At 39.3% G+C, this 18931-nt stretch overlaps 1 protein-coding gene across 4 annotated transcripts in view; it reads right to left on the bottom strand.

The window, feature by feature from the left end:
• Positions 1 to 10597: 10597 nt before the first annotated feature.
• Positions 10598 to 18931, bottom strand: part of PFKP (phosphofructokinase, platelet) — a 332348-nt gene continuing 324014 nt past the window's right edge. For all 4 annotated transcript variants that reach the window (XM_086941516.1, XM_086941517.1, XM_086941518.1 and 1 more), the window contains one exon: positions 10598 to 11505. In XM_086941516.1, coding sequence (XP_086797642.1) covers positions 11358 to 11505 — 148 coding nt within the window. In that variant the 3' untranslated portion in view covers positions 10598 to 11357. The remainder of the gene's footprint in view (positions 11506 to 18931) is intronic.

Here is an 18931-nt window from a genome sequence, read left to right as displayed (position 1 = left end):
CACAAACCTCAGAATATGCAGTTAATCCATGTGTCTAAAATAATATGGTTTCCAATTTATCAGGGCTATCCTTAATATTGATATAGTCAGTATAGTCTGATTGCCATCTGCACCTTTCCAACATAAATACAGAGAATACTGAGGTGGCGTGTTCAATCATACACTTCATCGTTTCTACAATTTAAAACCACTAATCTGTCAATGCATCGTCTCTCTTGGTGCCCCGATTTATTATCTTACCAGTGTACAGGCCATAAAATCCTCAGTCTGTTTTTCGGCATGTGTGCCTGTACCTGTGAGAAATAAGAGTCCACTTAAACCAGAGTCTGTACCTTTGGTGAGTATACCCCTAGTCCTTAGGTGTCCCAATTATACAGTAGCGGTGACCCCCATATGTCAATCCCTTTGACTTACTCTTGCTCACCATTGCTGCTCTCCCGGTGTTTGTGTCTGCCTTGCATTTGTGGCAGGTGCCATAATGTTTGAATCTTTATTGACAACTTTTACACGCTCATATATGCTTAGAAGATGGACCCCTGTGAACCTTTCAGCAGTGGCGCCATCTTGGATTGTGTCCTTATTCTGCATAACAACGTATATATGAAGCAAATATATTACAATGATCACTCCCTCTTAGTTTAAGCCATCTACATGTTTAAGGATGCTAGTCCAGGCATTGCTAGATCACGACTATTAACTCCATGATTGCGGGTCCCATGATCATGACATCAGTATATTCCTCTATGTATTGCAGTACGTGTTTAACCTGTCCTAGTCCACTCATATTGTGGTTAGGTTTTGTACCAAAGGATTATGAATGTGATATAAACAGGAGCGCCTTCAGTAAATAAACTATTGTTATTTGTTCTATAACATCCTTCAATATAAATCGGAGGCATAAGTAAATCAAAATGGGGAACCATCCTTCTACCACCGGCCCATATTCAGCATAATCCGATAGTGTCTGGAGATACCGTGAAGGTTCAGGCACCCCAGACATATTTCCAGCCATATCCTATTCTGGAAATGTAGTGGCAAGCAATCACAGGGTTGTATCCAGCATCATTGTGTCCTGCTACATATATGTGTATCTCTCCTGGTATTCATACTACTATTATGACATTTTTGTTTGGATAATTATTAACCAAAATTTTCAGTCCGCAACTAGTGGGATTCGTATGAGTCAAATGATATTCATCTGCACATCGTTTAATCAATACAAACATCAGATGCTGATTACCATCAATTGATCGTTGGTGTTTATATTTTGAATCAGTTCATTGTTGTTGCATATATGTTAAAAAGTTCTATACCATTAGTCTATATTGATTGTCTTCATTTATCTTATAATGGACTGTTAATCCTACAAGGAAGTGTAGTGTAGCTCTTGATCTATGTTCAGACCATATTCCACTGTACGCAGTCTCATAATCCACCTAGCCTCACATTTTCTACCTTTGGGGTCCTTAGCTCTTATGTGCATGGTCGATTCCATAATACAAGAAATGTCTGTGAAATCCTTGTGATTGACACTCATTCATATGTACTGCCACTAGATATCTGGCGTCTCCTGTTTTTATTGCTCTTATATGCTCACCCTCACTTTGAGTGTGTGAATTGTGCTTCCTACGTTTAAGCGGTCACACTTGCATACAATAACATAAACTATGTACTTTGTGTAACATGTTATGTTTGTACGTCTACCGTATTCTTTACCATTTATGTTTTGAATGTCTTAGTTTTGTCATCAGCCCTAATACACATGGTGCAGTTGCCACATCTGTAAAAGCCTTTTCTTTGTGGTGTCAGCCAAAAATATCTTCTGTGTTCTTTAGGATAACTTGGGCTTAGTAGAGGTCTCTAGGTACGACCTCTGTGGAATGTTAAACTTGGCCTTGGTGATATGTGATCTTGCAAAACCTTGTCATCCCTTAAAAGGTGCCAATGTCTCTTCAGACATCTAAGATATCTGTTTAATATGCTGTTATAAATCATTAAGTATGTATGATTGTTTTTTTGTCTCTTTTTTACATGTGTGTTTCCTGTCTATACCAGCCATTCTCATCCTTGCAGTTCTCACTACCTGCATGCTGTATCCCCTTTCATGAATCTGATCTCCATGTCTTGTATACATCTGCTGTATTCATGTTCCTTACTGCAGTTCCTTCTAGCTCTTAACATTTCTCCAAAGGGTATAGAATTGATTTGACAATTTGGGTGTGAGCTGGAAGCGGGTATGGTTGTGTTGCATGATGTAGGTTTGCAATTTAGTTTACTGTGTAACTTGTCATTTTACATTTAGTTCAACATCTAAAAATTCCTTTGTTGTCTGACTGTATTTTGAAGTGAACCTTAATATCAACTCATTCTGATTCAGATATGTTATAAATTCTTTCAACAGTATTTAATTGCCCGTCCATATCATCAGGCAGTAGTTGATGTATCGACTCCAGTACTAGATATACTCTATCCACTTGCCTCTATTTCTGCCCAAGATATGAACCTCCTCAAACACCCCCATGAATAGGTTAACTTACGAGGGGGAAAATCTGGAGCCCATTGCGGTCCCCTGTACCTGCCTTTACCATTAGCCTTCAAATAAAAATACATTGTTCTCCAGAATTATCTCAGTCACACTTACCAGCATCTGTGTGTGCTGTAAAAGTGTCACCGATCTGGTGTTCAGTATGCAGTTAAGTGCAGTTGTTCCCCTTTCATGCAAAATGCTGGTATAGAGAGATACCACATCTAAAGTTACCATCCACATCCCTGACTCCTATTGAATATCCTTCAAAAGGTTTAACACATAATTAGAGTTGCGAGTGTGCGAAGGTAGATTCTCCACAAATGGTTGTAAAAATAGGTCCACATATTCGGAAAGTCTTTCTGTTGGACCCCCAATACCTGATACAATAGGGCTCCCTGATGGAAAATCATATTCTTAATAAATCTTGGGAGTGTATATAGACAAGGATATCTAGGACATTCTATATGTGATATTCGTCAGAGGTCAGAAGACAGTTGCCTTTCCACTGTTTTAACTTAGTTTTGATTTTTTTAGTCAAATCAAACATTGGATTACACTCCAATGGCCTGTAGCAGGAAGCATGACTGAGTTGTGAATACATTTTATGATTATAGTCTAGGCGATCCATTAGGACATTATTACCACCTTTGTCCGTCTCTCTAATAATTAGGTCGCTGCTAGCTTGTAGTGTCTTAAGCGCAACACGTTCCCCTATGCTTAAGTTAGCATTCTGTATGCTCCTTCTCCATACTTTTTCCATTATTCATTTGTCCAGGTCTCCATTGAGTAGTTTAGAAAACATGTCGATATTGGTAACCACTGGGTTACTGTGGTGTCCAACATGCTTGGTTTCTCAGTCTACTATCTATGCTGACATCAGTCTGTACATTCAGATGCCCTATTAATCTGGCTGTGGTGACTGGGCCACCCTCCATATCCATATAGAAATAAGAGCAACTGTGTCATGTATGTCTTGTATATAGAGATAATTTAATAGCACATTAGTCTCTTGCTCAATATAAGTTTTATTAATTTTCGGATTAAAGGCAAAGAATGTTTTTAACTTCAATTGTCGTACATATTTAAACAAGTCAATTTTTAGATTATATACGTCTCCCCCTGTGCTCGGGCAGAAACCCAGTCCCTTTCGTAATAAAATAATTATATCTCGACTCAAAGTCTCTTCAGATAAGTGCAATATTAGGACCCCTGATTCTGCTGCTCTTACTTTTTCTTGTCACATGACCTCGTATTCATGGCCCTCCATTCGCTTCCTTTTTCTGCCACCTCTCTTGCCCCTTTTGGTTTTCTTGATTTGTTTTGTCTTGGGCCCTCAACTCGATTGCCCCTCCTTATCCTTTCCACTTCCTGTAAAAAGAGTTTTGGATTTGATGTGCCCCCACCTGTACATGACTACCCGTCACTTCTCTGATCAGGACTTAATGAAGTTAGCCTATGACTGACAAGAGATGACACATGCTTCATAATTTCTAATCAGGTGGTCAAAGTGTTTTACAAAAGAAAATTCACTGCATTTGCAGTAATCAACCTCATCCATCTCATTTCCTCACACTATTTCACATCATTTTGGTGTCTCTCTAGAATCGTGTTCATAATCTCATACTTATTATTAGTGGCTTCAACCAAATTCATGTTCTAATCTCATCTTCCAAAGTTTGAATCTCTGTCAGAAATCTGGAGACTTTCCTGTTACAGTTGTCTATTAATATCTCCATTAATCTTGTTGAGCTCGAGATTAGTTCTTTTTCCCATACTGATAACAAATCCACATCTAAGTCCTCATAAAATGTTATTGCTTGTGATCTAAGACCCTTTGGTATTCCATTTAGTTTGATGTATTTTCCAATCTTATGAATTCGTCTTTAAGTCCCTCTTTCCACCACTTACAACCTGTCCTACGCTACTGCCCATTTTCAAGTTTTTGAATAATTCTTCTGCTGTTTTCTCTCGCTCCATGAGAACACTCATATTGAAGTTTTAAATTGTGTGCGTATTGTAATGCCTACCTATAGTAAATTGTCAACTAGGGGGAGATTAAGGCAAGTTAGCACTCAGGAAACAATACACAAAGTGTTGTGGTGTAATATATTAGTGCAGTGCTACATGAGAATGGATCTCATCCCTACATCCCTTACACAGATGTAGTTAATATCACAAGTCTCTTAGTACACACAATCTTGCATTGACATAAATAGGAGTCATCCCATCATCTTTGTGGGTGAGCATGGCAGCTGCAAGGTGGAAAATGGGTAGTAACCACAAATCCAGTGACATCCACATCACAGCTCCCCTATGCTTTGTTTCCAGGACGTGCCTATGGGTATCATAGAAAGGTCCTCAACTAAAACCACCTCTGGATCTTGTACATTATCAAATGCACCCATTGCACCACAATGTATTATTTGAAGAAGGCACATGGTGCCCTTCCCAGAAACCCCTCTGAGGGATTCCTTGTGACTGGATTTCAACGTCTAGAAATGAACACTCATTACCCTCTTTGTGAACGATTCCATCCGTATTGTAACTGTATTGCCCTTTTTCATGATCGGTTTAGTAGTCGTGAAAAGTATGAGGAGTTTACAGCCAGGGGCCATAGAAGTATCACCATTGTGCTGCATTACAATTTCTTGTGTTTTGTGTACTTAACATTGATCATCATTTCTGTAACAAATATAGTCCTATATTATGCAAACATCAAGGGTTTGCCTATTCGTAAAACTGACTGATCATACACGTCTTAATTATAACTGTGATAATTACGTTTTCTGTGCCCTGAATCAACCCTATACCTTCTCTTTTGAGCTAGTGCATAGCTTCTCATACATCGCTACCCAGGGAATGAAGGGAGCGTCAGAGACCAACCCTCCGGAAAGTTTTAGGCCATATGTTTTTCAAACTAAAAAAAATCCACATTTCCCCAAATACATTTTTAATTAACACAAGCCAGTCTTTGCCAATATGTGCTTATTTTTCCACATTGGCTTACAGCCATTGCCATCTCATGTCTATGCCCTCCATCATATGTTAGTCTTTGCCCTCATGTGCCCAAGTATCCTCATCGAATGCCAGTCTTTCCCTTTCGAGGATCATCCCCCTTCAAATCCTGGTTTATCCTCACTTGCACACGTATCAATATCATTTAGTAGCCTTAGTGTGTTCTGCCCGCGCCTGCCTCATGCACACCACAGTGTTTGCAAGTCAGTACCCATGATATACTAGATTTTTGCATCAAGTGATTTTGCGAACATGTTTCCTGGCATCCATCATTATATACCTGTCTTTTCCATTCTGTACCGAGCCTACTCCTGATATCCAACAAAGCGCCAGCTAATCCTTCACAAAACCAATGTTTCCAATCAAATGCCAAGGCCGACTCATTCTTATGGCAGACTTTGCCATCAGGCACTAGATTAGACATGTAATGCCTACCTTTGTCTTATCCACACAGACATAGGAGGCTTGGGCAACATCTGACTCATATCACATGATCCTTTTTTAGGTCGAGCCTGGGAAGTGCATGTGCTGCTCTGTGAGGCATGCTGTTCAGAGTATGGACTTTAGCTATGCCCAGATATTTCATTGGCTTTTGTCATTATCGTTTGTAAATTCTGGCTACTGATTCGTTAATATTGTTGTTAGTACCGCCTTGTCTTCATTTGTAACCTCCCTTGAGGGCTGGCCCTTTTACTTCTGTTGTTACACAGTATGTCTTATTTAGTCTGTAAGCACAATTTTCTTTAATGAGTTTATCCTACTGCAGGTACAAAATGCTTTCCTGCACCATTCAGAGCGCCAAGCTCCGGGACAGATGTGGCTGCTTCTTTGAAGTGAAATAGGTCTCGTATTTACTAGAGTTTGAGCTATTGGTATTGTAAATTACAATGCCTTTTATTGATGTGTTAGTGTTCAAAACAGATAAATAAAAAAGCATTGTCATTTACATGCCAATAGCTTAAAGTCTCGCAAATGCGAGACCTATTACATTGCAAATGCTCGTTGTCATTGTGTGTCTGGGCCAATCATCAGTTGCTAATCCTTGCTATCATGAGCCTGGTCTTCCCGCTATAAACCAGTCTTTGGCATCATGTGCCTGGGTTGATGGACAACCCCCATATACGAATCTTTGCCATCTTGTGGCTAAGCCACGTATGAGAAACCAGTTATTGTGATATACCTCCTGACCAGACAGCTTATGTCAGTTACTGTTTTCATGGGGCAATGCCAATGGTCTTATGCTGGTCTTTTACATCATTTCGCACATAATATGCCAGTCGTCATCATGGTGCAATCCTACCATCACATCATATGCCAGCTCTTCTTATCATTTGCCCAGGCCCCTGGCTGCATGCCCGTGTCACATCATTTGACTTTCTTCTATTCACAAAGTGTAGGTATATTGCTACATATGAAAAGGACTGGAAACTGCTCCTATAGCTGTTAGAGTGCTGCATGCCCGGTACCCTGGCCCCTTTCCCTCTGCAAGAGTGCTTCCACACCAGCCCCCTTTTTGTGACATTGGACTAGATCAAAGCCTACTACTTTGGCTTTTAGTGACTCAGATCATATGACCTGGCCTTTTCTCTTTCAGATGTGTGTGTTGTTCACTTTTTACTCTTCTTGCAGATTAGCTAGTTTATGCTACAACACTCTGAATTTCAGACTTTCACAGAGTGTCACCAGTGGGCTGAGGAGCTGATCTGTCAAACCGATGCATGATCCTGTGTATGTCTGTGTGCTGTACTGCAGTATATACATTTTGTAATCCGGAATGGGAGTGAGAGCGCAGTAAGAGTATTGGGAGACCAGGCATAGTACTACATCCCCATTCTTGTAAGTAAGAGACTAAAAGGCATCTTATTCAGTAACTCTATTTGGATGTCACATTCACAGTCCCTAAGCAAGTGGTGTGAGTTTACTTTGGATTAGGACTGGCTTTTGGCAGTCGTAGCTGTGGACACTTTTGGGAGACTTTAAAGCATATCTGGCGGCATACCATGGGCCACTGAAGACCACTAGTGTGGAAATCTCAAATGCCTAATGATAAAAGCTTCACAACAGCCTAGGTACTGCATACTTGAGTCGTTTTATTGTTCTATGCCCTTCTTTGTGTTACTAGACTGCAGTGGAACCCACTGACCTTGTATTCAACGATTCACATCATGGCACCTTGTTCTTTCTTTCAAATATGTTTTATTTACTTTTTTTTCTTTCAGATGACCTTACTAATGTTGCAATAATCTGGATTTAAGACATGCACTTTGTGTCACCATCAGTTAGAGGAGATTACATGCCTATCCTCTATGCAATCCAGTATATATCTGTTGTACAATGGCATAAGAACCCTCTTAACCCCTCAAGGTACCTGGAGTTTGGTAATCAAGCATATGAGTTAGGAGATTAATAGGATTGAGAAACTACGCATGGTATTCAGCCCCCTTTCTGGTCAGTAAGAGAGTGCAAACCACCCCTTGAATAACTCAAAATTTGAATGTGGCTTTAGTGGCCCAAAGTATTTCGTGTATATTTACCAGGGAAGAGGAAAATTCATGGTTGCATGACCATTGTTCCCAAGACTTAAAATGTTGTTTCAATAGGGTCCCTTTATTTAGGTCCAGCGAACATGTGCCAGTCTCCAAGGGATCAAGGGGCATTCTGGTACCATACCCTGGAGAACCTATTGCACTGTGAATCCATCTCCTTGCTTGAAGGGCTCAAGCAGCCATTGCATTATGGGGTCAAACAAGTCTCTAATTTGCATTTGGAAATTAAGCACTACTCCCTCTCCCAGCATGTTCTCAGGTGAACGTTTCTTAATCGACTCTGGAAAGTTGTACCAGGCCGTGGAGTTTATCTTCGCATGTGGGCCTCATCTGCCCCAGTCTGAACATGCAAGGACCATCAAACTCCTGACACCTCACAAGGAATTGCTAAATATACCACCTATAAGAAAACCCAAAAGCACAATCCATCTTCTGGATTAACGTGACTGTCTGTAGAACTCCCAAAGCATGGCCACCTTCAGGAATAACATACCACACACTGGGAGTTTTCTACCAGTGAACTGGGGCTTTCCTCTGTTTCAGAACCCATAGTTACAGAGTTCCTGGGCAGGAACCACCCTTACTTTTGCAGCCCTTCTGATACCAGCTTCACCAGCGGACACTCAGCAGCACAACTGGAAACATTGTAACTCACCACAGGTGGGGAAGAAAGAAAGGGTTGGCGAGAAAACCGCCTTCTTTTGGTGGATGTCCCAGTAATGCCCTCTCCTAATGAGGCTCTATATTAGATAGACATTTTCATTACCACTATTTTTTATGAACCTGATAATCTTGGTAAAATTATAAATCACGAAATGCGACGCTGTATCAGACAGTGTTTCTTTATAGTTGTGTTCAGTCTAGACAATCCATTGGCAATCAGAGAGATTCAGAGCTGAATGCAACATTTTGACTGATGTTAAAGCCTAACTGGAGGCTTACAGGGGGCTACCGAAGACCACTAGCGTGGGAAAAGTGCATGCTTAATGACGCAACTTGTCAACTGCAAATTTGATTCGCTTGTAATTCTGTCAATTTTAACGTGTCCAATTTCAATTAGAAATGCTACTGTAATGCCCCAATTGAAGCAACATGATGGTTTTCCACTGATGCCCTTGACTAGTTTCAATTCAATTCAATTAGTTTATTTGTTACGGAACTCCCAATGGAGGTCCACAAAAATACACCAATACAATAAAAAAGACATACTTTATAACAAATACAATTCTTAATAAATATCCAGAAATGTTTTAAAAAATTGAAATATTCTATAACAAGTAATTTCATTTGGAGGGGACAACACAAAAGATCGTGCCTCCTGAGCAGAACGAATATTACATTTAATAAATAAGGGTCTCAAAAACATTCGCCTTGCCCTTAGAAGTTCTGGGCACACAAATAACATATGATTAAGATCCTGTATTTGGGAACAACAAAGTTCACAGATTCTCTCTTCTCTGGGAATTTTTTCCCAAGTGCCCGTTACTTCTCTCAAGGGCAGTAAGTTAGTTCTTAAAGGACTGAGGTCTGCTCCCCATCGCACTCGCACAGATCACCCCATTACGGGCTTTGGGATGACTTAAAGTCATATCTCTTGCCGTACTAATCGTGCTTATTGACTTCTTTAGAAATGACTTCAATACAGGCTTTGGCATGGGTAAATCACAATTTAAATTAAGCCCAAATAAATAGTTTGCGTTGGCAAATGATCTAAAAAAAGCTGATTTATCTTTTAATTTTGCGAATATTTCCAACTTCAAGGCGGCCCTTAGGGTGCCCTCATCCCCGCAAAAAAGGGAGTTCCCCCACCTCAGAACCGCTGCCAGGGACAAAATATAAGAAGAAACTAAATGAAATTCCAGACGAAGAACATGTGGGGCAGCCAAGGAATTTAAACTACAAATTTGACGGAAAAACCGGCCTTCAGCCTTGTCAAAAGAGAGCCAGTAATTCCTATCCAAGACTTCTGCAGCATAAGTTAATGTCGGGGGGATTTTAACCTTAAATACTGACAGAACATGATTAAAATGGCGTCCCCCACAGGTCTTATAAAATCTATTTAGAGCTCCGGCCTGGGAGGCGGCCTTGCCAACACACCTTTTAATGTGCTCTGAATCACGCCCATTTTTTGAGAAAACCTTTCCCAGATACAGATACGTATTGACCAATTCAAGATCTTCGTGCCTCAACAGCCACTTATACCCTTTCTTTGTTGGAAAACCTTTCTTGCGAAAGACTAAAATTTTGCTTTTAGCAATGTTGATTTTCAAACAATGGTCCTCCGCATATTTAGTTAAAACATCCAGACGACGCTGCAAACCAATGGGAGTTAAATCAAAAATTGCAACATCATCTGCATATAGTAAGGAGCCAATGGGCATTGTACCAATTTTAGGGGCATCCCCCTTCACTGAATTTAATTTCTCGGGGAGGTCAAAAATATAAAGAGAAAACAAAAGAGGGACCAACAGGCAACCCTTGACTAGTTAAAAATGACACTTTACAGTAGTTTGCGACAGTACCTTTATTTCACGCACTTTACACAAATATATTTTATTACGTGACACAACCAAACAAATGTTTTACATATATATGGAGAAACAATCTCTGATACAAAGTGCAATAGATGTATTTATTAACTTACTACACAAAGTGCACATCAAGGGATCCACTGAGCAAGCAGAGATTGTGTTTTAATTCACCATTAGTTTACATTTTCCATATTAGAGAACAGATATTTCGCAAACCTAACGACTTCCATATTAATCAAGCAGTTCAAGGTCTGGTTCACGTCACATTTTAGGAGTCTGAATGTATTTATCTTGCTGGTGCCACAAAGAAGCACGGTTGTCATCTGGCTCCTATTATGTTTTGGGGGATTTTTATTTATTTATTACTTGTTAGCTTAGTTCCCACCTGTGTATTTGTGTGCCTTGCGAAACGTTTGATTCCAAAATCTAAGTGAATGTGAACTAAAATTCAACTCCCCTTGCTCAATAGAGCCCAAGTAGTCCTATTTTCATTTATGTGTCTTTCACTCTGTGTAAATAAAAAATATATTTTGGACAACAGGAATCAATATGTGTCTGTCTGCACTAGATCCTCCTTCCCAGGTTAAACTATCCAGCAAGGAAATTGTTTGGACACTAAAGTGCTGGTACAATAATTTAAAAGCTACGAAACAAAGCAGTCATCAATATGTCCTAATGCATAATAATACACATACTACAGTATGTCAGTGAACGACTTTAACTGATATTACTGCAGGTTCAGATGGCTCCATTGTCTGCTGTTTTTGGTCTTTGCACGTGTTCCAGCTGTCCAGAATCTGAAACATCATAGCTAGTTTTGTATTTGGCCAGAATTTTCATCAGTGGCCTGAGCTTCAGCCACCACTGTTCCTGTGGAATTCTGTGTCTGTAAAGAAAAAAAAAATGGACAAGCCTTAAAGTGAGGATTCAGTACTTCGCAGTCAAACGTTCAATAGCTTCGGGCTCACTTGTAAAAGACTGACAACATTGTGTGGTACTGCATTTGTAAATAGCGTAAAAGGTCACACAATTAATCATGAACAGAAGACACTCAAATCAAAAGTCAGATGCTGAACATTCAGCCTCGGACAAACAGAATTGCAAAAAAGAAAAAACAATAAAACCTTCCTGACAGTTGTAGTTACCCGGACATCCCTAGTAAGGGTAACCATTCATAAAATGTTTTTCCTCAACAAATATGAAGGAAATATTCTCCGAGGAAATTTAAATAGAGCTGCATAGTGTGGCAAAGCGGTTCTGAGCAAAAATCACTGCAGTGTCCACAGTATAATTAGGCCCTGATTTTTTGTTTGACCTCCAACATGTGTAGATGTTTGTCTGATTAGGCAGGTGGAGAATCTCCTACTCCAGCTGGGGCAGATCTAACTCAATCCCATGTCATGGCATCCCACCACTAGTGCAGGTGGCTAAAGCCATCACATAAAGTATCAGTAACGGGCTGGACACAGTATTGTGATACCTATCTCCAAGATCTCTCACCTGTTGTCAACTCACTTGTTTGCTCCCTCCTCTATGAACTCTCAAATGCATGTTATTGTGAAAGTGTCCTATGGTCAGCTGGAAAGGCCTAAGAGTATCCGGCCCCAGAAAGCGGGGCAGAAGGTAAGTGGGCCCCAGGAGCCCTGCTTCTTTGGCCTTCAAACATGTTTTGAGAATGCTGTGGATATCTCCCTTGGAAAGATATTTGATTGTTTGCTCTTTAGATGTCCTACAGAGCTACTAACTTTGACTCATGGATACATAATTTATAGGTCCCCACCTCTTGGCATGATTTCTTGAGTGGTACGATAAAAATGTGAATGGTGTAACTGTATGGACCACTCAAAAAACATAGCCAGTGACAGAACGAACCCAAATGCTATTTTTTATTTCAAAGTTTTTTATTGAATTTTAGCATGTATAAAATAATACATGAAACCAAATCATACATAAAACCCAGCATAACATTATGTACAGGGAACATAGGCACATACAAAATAAATCAAAGGGGTAAGAGAAGTTAGGGAAAAGGGGTTGAGAATACTGAGTCAGGGTTGTGGAACAATCTGACATGGTGCGAGTGTTACTGTGGGGAGTACTACTGTATAACTTACTTACTGACCTGGTGCATTACCTGCAGAGAGTCATCTGTAATTCTAATGAGGATATTTTTGTGATAGGCAGTACAAGTTTACTGACGTGAGGAACAGAGAAGCTCAATGGTTTTGAAAACAATAATACATACTCATTAGACAGATGTTTTAACAAGTAATACGAGTCAAGTGCAAGAGTATGGCAGCAATCTGGTGTAAAAAAGATCTTTATAGCATGTGTGCGTTAAACCAGGTTTTAGTCCCTTGTGTGGGTTGAGAGTGGTATCTGGTGTGCTGAGACTTAAAGGGTTTGTGATTTGCCCGGCAACAAACAGTGATAATTGTTGAGAGTGAGAGAGGTGAGCCATAACAATGGTAGTAGCCTAGAACTATTTACAGATGATCATTGGTAGGTTTTGGTAACGAGAGATGACTGTATATGGATGTATCTAAGGAGATTTTTTGGTGGCAATGTAGTTGTACAGTGTATCCCAAATGGGGTTAGAAGGAGTCTTCCATGGCGAGTGTTGGAGGGCACTATTGTGTTTGCATCGAATGTGTGAAATCCAGTTGATCCAGCAGTTAAAGGAGGCTTTGTGCGTGCTTTTCTAGTTGGATAGAACTATTTTGGTTGCGGATGTCTGAAGGGTTGTTGGTTAGTGTTGAGGAATCCTTTAATAAGGAATGCAAGTTCTTTTTTGGGATGGCAATTGAGTCGAATGAAAAAACCTTATTCCAGAAATGGGAAAGTTGCAATGGAGGATAAGGTGAGCAAGATCTCCTACCTCTTCATTACAATTCCAGCAGGTGGGATCATCTAAAAGTTTTAATGTGTAGTTGAGATGGGCTCCAAAATGTTCTGTGTATAAACCAGTAGTTAGTTTGTGAGAGTACAGAGGAAATTGTCTGAGTTATTACTGATTTCCAGATATGGGACGAGTCTTATGTGCTTAGAAGAGTGTTTTCCCCAAAATTTTCATATCTGTTTAATGGCAAAGTTTTTGGGCGTAAAAGTTTGCACAAGTCGGATACTTGGTGGCCAGAGTTGTTGAGTTTCAATGTAAGATTGGGTCAGATGATGTGTTTTTATGGTTCTTAGATTTCGAAATGACAGCCTTGATTTTAAGGAAGTTATAAAACTCCACTTTATCTAGGTGGTATACTGTTTGTAGGTTGGAGAAGGTTATGGGTTGAAATGTGTAGCCAAGCTGATGAGGGAAGAAGATGCCCTTGTCTATCCATGTTTGGTAGTACATAGTTTTGCCATTATAAATAATGTTTGGGGTTTTCCAGAGTGAAGCTAAGTTAGAGAGTCCTGAACTTGAAGATAGTTTCTTATCTATTTGTAGGAGGGAGCTTTTTGTATTCTTGAATATTCATTTGGATCCATCAAGGTGTTTTGTGTTGGTTGTTACCAAGGTTAATGGGTGTAGGTTGTTTAGAAAAGACCTTTCAATTTCTAACCATACTAGCGTATAGTTACTTGGGGGTGGTTTCATTATGAACCCTATTTTTCGAGAAAAGCAGATTGGTAACATCTGAAGTTGGCCAGGTTAACATTACCTAGTGAGTTGTGTAGCCTGAGTTTTTCAAGGCTATTCTAGCTTTTTTGTCTTGCCATATGGATTCAGAGATCTATTTGTCTAGTTTTTGGTGGAAGTCCTCGGATAAAAGAAGAGGGAGTGTGCTGATGATATAATTGATTATAGGAGTGATCATAATTTTTTATAGTTTCTGTTCTTCCCCAACAAGTAATACATTTAGGAGACCATTTGTCCAATAACTTTTTTTTGTCTTCTGGAGAGTAATATTTTCATTATGTTTAATGGTATCTATTAGGTCTGCTCCAAACTCGATACCCAGATATTTTATATGTCCGGTCTGCCAGGATATTCCAGATATACCTAGAACATCATTTGTGCAGTGAAGAATTAGAGGTTTCACCTCCGATCAATCTCTGTTTAGTTTATATCCTATCCTGAGTGTTCGGAGTAGAGTTCTATAGGGGTCATGAGAGCTTGAATGGAGGGGCCTAGGTTTTCTGTGATTATAAAGATGTCATCTGCGTAGGCGGCCAGTTAAACATATTTGTCTTTAAAATCGATTCCTGTGATTTCGGAGTTTTGTTTTAGGTCTAGTAGAAGGGGTTCCAGTGCTAGAAGAAATAGAGATGGGAAAAGTGGGCATCCTTGCCTCACACTTTGTTGTAGGTTAAGTGGGTGTGATAGGGAGCCATTAATGAAGATACGTGCGGATGGGTTTTTGTAGAGAGCCATGACCATTTTTATGAAAGTGTCTCACTGAGGTTAAAAGATTCCATGCAGTGTTTTAGAAAAGCCCAAAATACTCTGCCAAACGTTATTTCTGTGTCTAATGTTATTGCTACTGAGGATAAGGGTGATTTTTTCACATTATCGAGGACATGGTATCAGAGACGTGTGTTTTTTTTTTTTTACATACGTTTTTTTAGAAAACCTTGTTGGGAATTGCTTATAAAATGTGAGGGTATTCATTAAGTCTTGTAGCCAAGGTCTTCACATATATTTTGCAATCTAGATTCATCAAAGAGATCTGCCTGTAATTTTTTGGCAGTGTTCGGTCTTTTCCGTCCTAGGGAATCACAATAATGTTAGCTTCAGCCATCGTGCCCATGACTATGCTTGAATTAGCAATGTGGTTGAATAGGGATAGCATGGTTGGTTGTAGTAGGTTGGAGAAGGAGTATACCATTTGGCAATTAAGCCGTCTGGGCCAGGGGCTTTCTTTCCTTTACTGTTTTAATTGCTTTTGACACTTCGGTGGAGGATATTGGCTTACTGTGAGCCAATTTGCCTGTTTGTGATAGTTGTGGGACTTTATTTGTTTCTAAATAGCTTTTACATGTATGTGAGTCAAAGGTTTGGTTGTTCTGATGTAAGGAATCATAACAATTTGTGAAGGTATATAGTATCTTCTCTGGGTTAGTATGGGTTAGGTTTTTGGAATCCTTAATTGTTGTGATTCTGTTTTGGTTTTGTTTATGTTTGAGGTAAGAGGCTAGCATCTTTCCAGCTTTGTTAGCTTCACATAATTTGAGTCCTTTAAATGTATTCATCTTTACTTTATGGATACTTTATTGTTCAGGTAATTAAAACGTAAAATGTGATGCTCTATTTCATTACCATATAACACATCATAAACAGATATCCCTTAAAAAAAAATCTTAAAATACCGTTAAAGATTTCATATAAATTCATAGCTGCAGGTAGATACTGGTTTTAACTACACTGATTTGCAGTTGTAACATTTTGTAAAATCTTATTGCAATTAATAGGCCCATTACGCCTTCAATTTCCTATTTACACATTGTAGGTTATTCCACAATACAATTAGTGCATAGCAAACAACAAAGTGCAACATGCCTTGCTGGAATACTCTATTAACATAATATTAAATAATAGTCATGGATTAGACCTGCTTAATTAGTTTGTGCAATTAAAAAAGCACTACTTATTCCAATATTTACCAAGCCTACATCTGTTATGCTTACTTTCTTCATTAAGGATTTTCAAGTGCTATGTGCCAATTTTATAAATCATCCCAATTCTTTAATTTATTTATCCACACTCCTGCTCTTTGACTCAGGATCTTGTTATATTCATATTTCTTCTGTGTAAGTTGGGAAAGTGTGTTACTGTCTAGGAAGTTGGTATGTGACAATTCCAATTGTGTTATTCCATGTTCTAACGATAATAGTCTTGCGTTGTTTGCTTTGCTGATTTTAGTTTTTATTTCTATAAGGACACCTCAGGGTTGCCTTGAGGGCGTCCAACAGGGTATGTATATTAGTATCTTGAAGGTCATTGTCTCTGAAATGGTTTGTGATTGTTTCTTCAATTTCTTTTTTTTTTGTCTTCAGGGTTTGGTAGTACTTCATTGTTAAAGCGCCATAGTCTAGTTGTTAGTTTTGCAGGACTACCTTCTAAGAGAGTATGGATGCAGGATTGATCCAAAATATGTTAGTATGATCAATCAGATGGGTGTAAGCACCAGAGATAAAAATGTAGTTTACTCGTGTGTATGAGTGGTGAGGGGCTGAATAGAATGTGTAATATCTGGAGTCAGGGTGTTGTAGATGCCAGGGATCTTTAAGTTGATATATTGAGCATATTTTTTTAAGTATATTATGAGATGTCGGTGGTCGGTATTTGCAAGTGGATTGGCGATGTAGGGCAGATTCTAGGGGGAGATTGAAGTCTCTGCCTAATACAATGAGGTCCTCTTGGGGCGGGTGAGTGATTGTATTAGATACATTTTCCCAAAAAGAAGTGTTGTCTGTGTTTGGGCTGTATATATTTAGGACGTGAAATGAGTCCTCTCCCCTATGTACGTTTGTGATCAGGCATCTACCCTTCACATCAGGGGTGAATGACTCAAGAGTGATATTGGAATGTTCTTGAGATTAAAGTTATTACTCCGTTTTTCTTTTGGGTTGTTGGGGAGGATGCCACGTGTGAGATCCAATAATTTCTAAGGAATTCAGCGTCTTGTTCACATAATTTGGATTCTTGGAGGAGAAAAATGTCTCCTTTAGTTTTTGCTAAGTAATCCATGATTAGTCCTTTCACGTTTAGGGAGATTATGTTGGGATTGTCAGAAATGCTATTTGCAGTCATCTTGAGTATGTAAGTGGTGGGTAGCAATTGGTTACTGTTTTAAGTAGAATTTCCTGTCTAACATAGAAGCATACATATTGGGAGATAAATATGTGTGTTGCTGAATTCTCTCGCATATCCACAAGGGTGAGCTATAATTGTTACACCAAAATGACTCTGTGTTATGGATGGAGTAGTGTTGATTGTGATAGCGCAGATCAAAAAAGAGGGGTAGAGCCTACTGAGTAATGTTAGAAAAAGTATCAAGCATGAGTAATCACTGATCAAATAACTGATCAAAACACAGAACCTAGATCAAACCCCCCACCCAACCCCCTGTCTCAAATGTTTTTTTACCCATCATGCGTCATGTCTTTCTTACTGGCTTGGACAGCAACAAATTCAGGACATCAATAAAAATTGCTGTCCCCCCCCCCTTCAGTGAAATATGCAAGAATACCATTGGTACATTTTCTTCACCCCATTGCAACGAAGACATGCAGATCTATGTACAGTACTTGTGGTTTGTTTGGTGCGTTCCTTCATGTAGAACCTTTATTAACCATAATATCTTTCTGTTAAGTGTCCTTTATTTTGCGCTGGTAATATCTGAATTTACTCTGATCATAATGTTTCCTGTTTGAATAACAGGTAACGAATATGATGGACTGTGAAACAGCTCTTAATTTATTCATGCGAGAACATTTTCTTTGCTTTGACTTCAACACCTTCCATTATTGGATTACAGACCATTTCTTGAAATTATAATTTCAGCGTTGCAACACTTATTTTCTGTTGATTGCATCACATCGCACTGCGAAACGAAAGAGTGCTCCCTGATAAGTTTGTGATTTTATTCACCATCTTTTGCCGATTGGTGGTGTTTTCAAGGCTGCCTTACAGACTGTATCTAACATCTCTTGTGTGATTATATACCATTGCAGAGTAACACTAGCGGTAGGATAAAAGTAGTCCTTATCAGTCTAATTTGTTGGATGGCGTCCAATGTGCTATTGATGAATTTGCACGTGTATAAAATCAAAGAAGGATGGAGTGTACCTGTATCACCTATATAATGTCAAGGGGCTGTCTTATCTAAAAGATCTGTTTTGTGGAGTTTGCTGGGAGTCCAATGAACTTTGCATAAAATGTATGTTCTGGATGAAATTACGGTTGTAGATGTACATAGCTTACAAGCTATCAGCCAAGTTTCAGCTTTGAATTTGAAATAAATATTGTGTGCCCATAGTCATTCTGTGCCTTTACCAAATATTCTCTGCATTCCCTCTTAGAATGCAGTGACCAGTTTTAACGCCTTGTATATTCCACTTTGAGATTGTAAGAGGTAAAAAAGTTTTAAAGAGGCACGATGTGCGCTATGGGAGGATAGCAGCTGAGGATTCGAAGGATAGGCGGACTGTCATATGAAGATGGGTGGCGATCTGGGGCGTAGCATGAGGCTATGGCAGCACTGATTCCTGGGATAAGGACTGAATTTACAATGCTTTGGTAACTAGTGTAGGGAACACCAAAGTGACGCAAAACGGAGCAAAATCTTTTTTTCTCAATTAACTTTCCAGCGCTA

Source organism: Lissotriton vulgaris, chromosome 10 (genome assembly GCF_964263255.1).
Source record: "Lissotriton vulgaris chromosome 10, aLisVul1.2, whole genome shotgun sequence".
Lineage (NCBI taxonomy): Eukaryota > Metazoa > Chordata > Amphibia > Caudata > Salamandridae > Lissotriton > Lissotriton vulgaris.
This window is presented reverse-complemented; position numbering and strand designations above follow the sequence as displayed.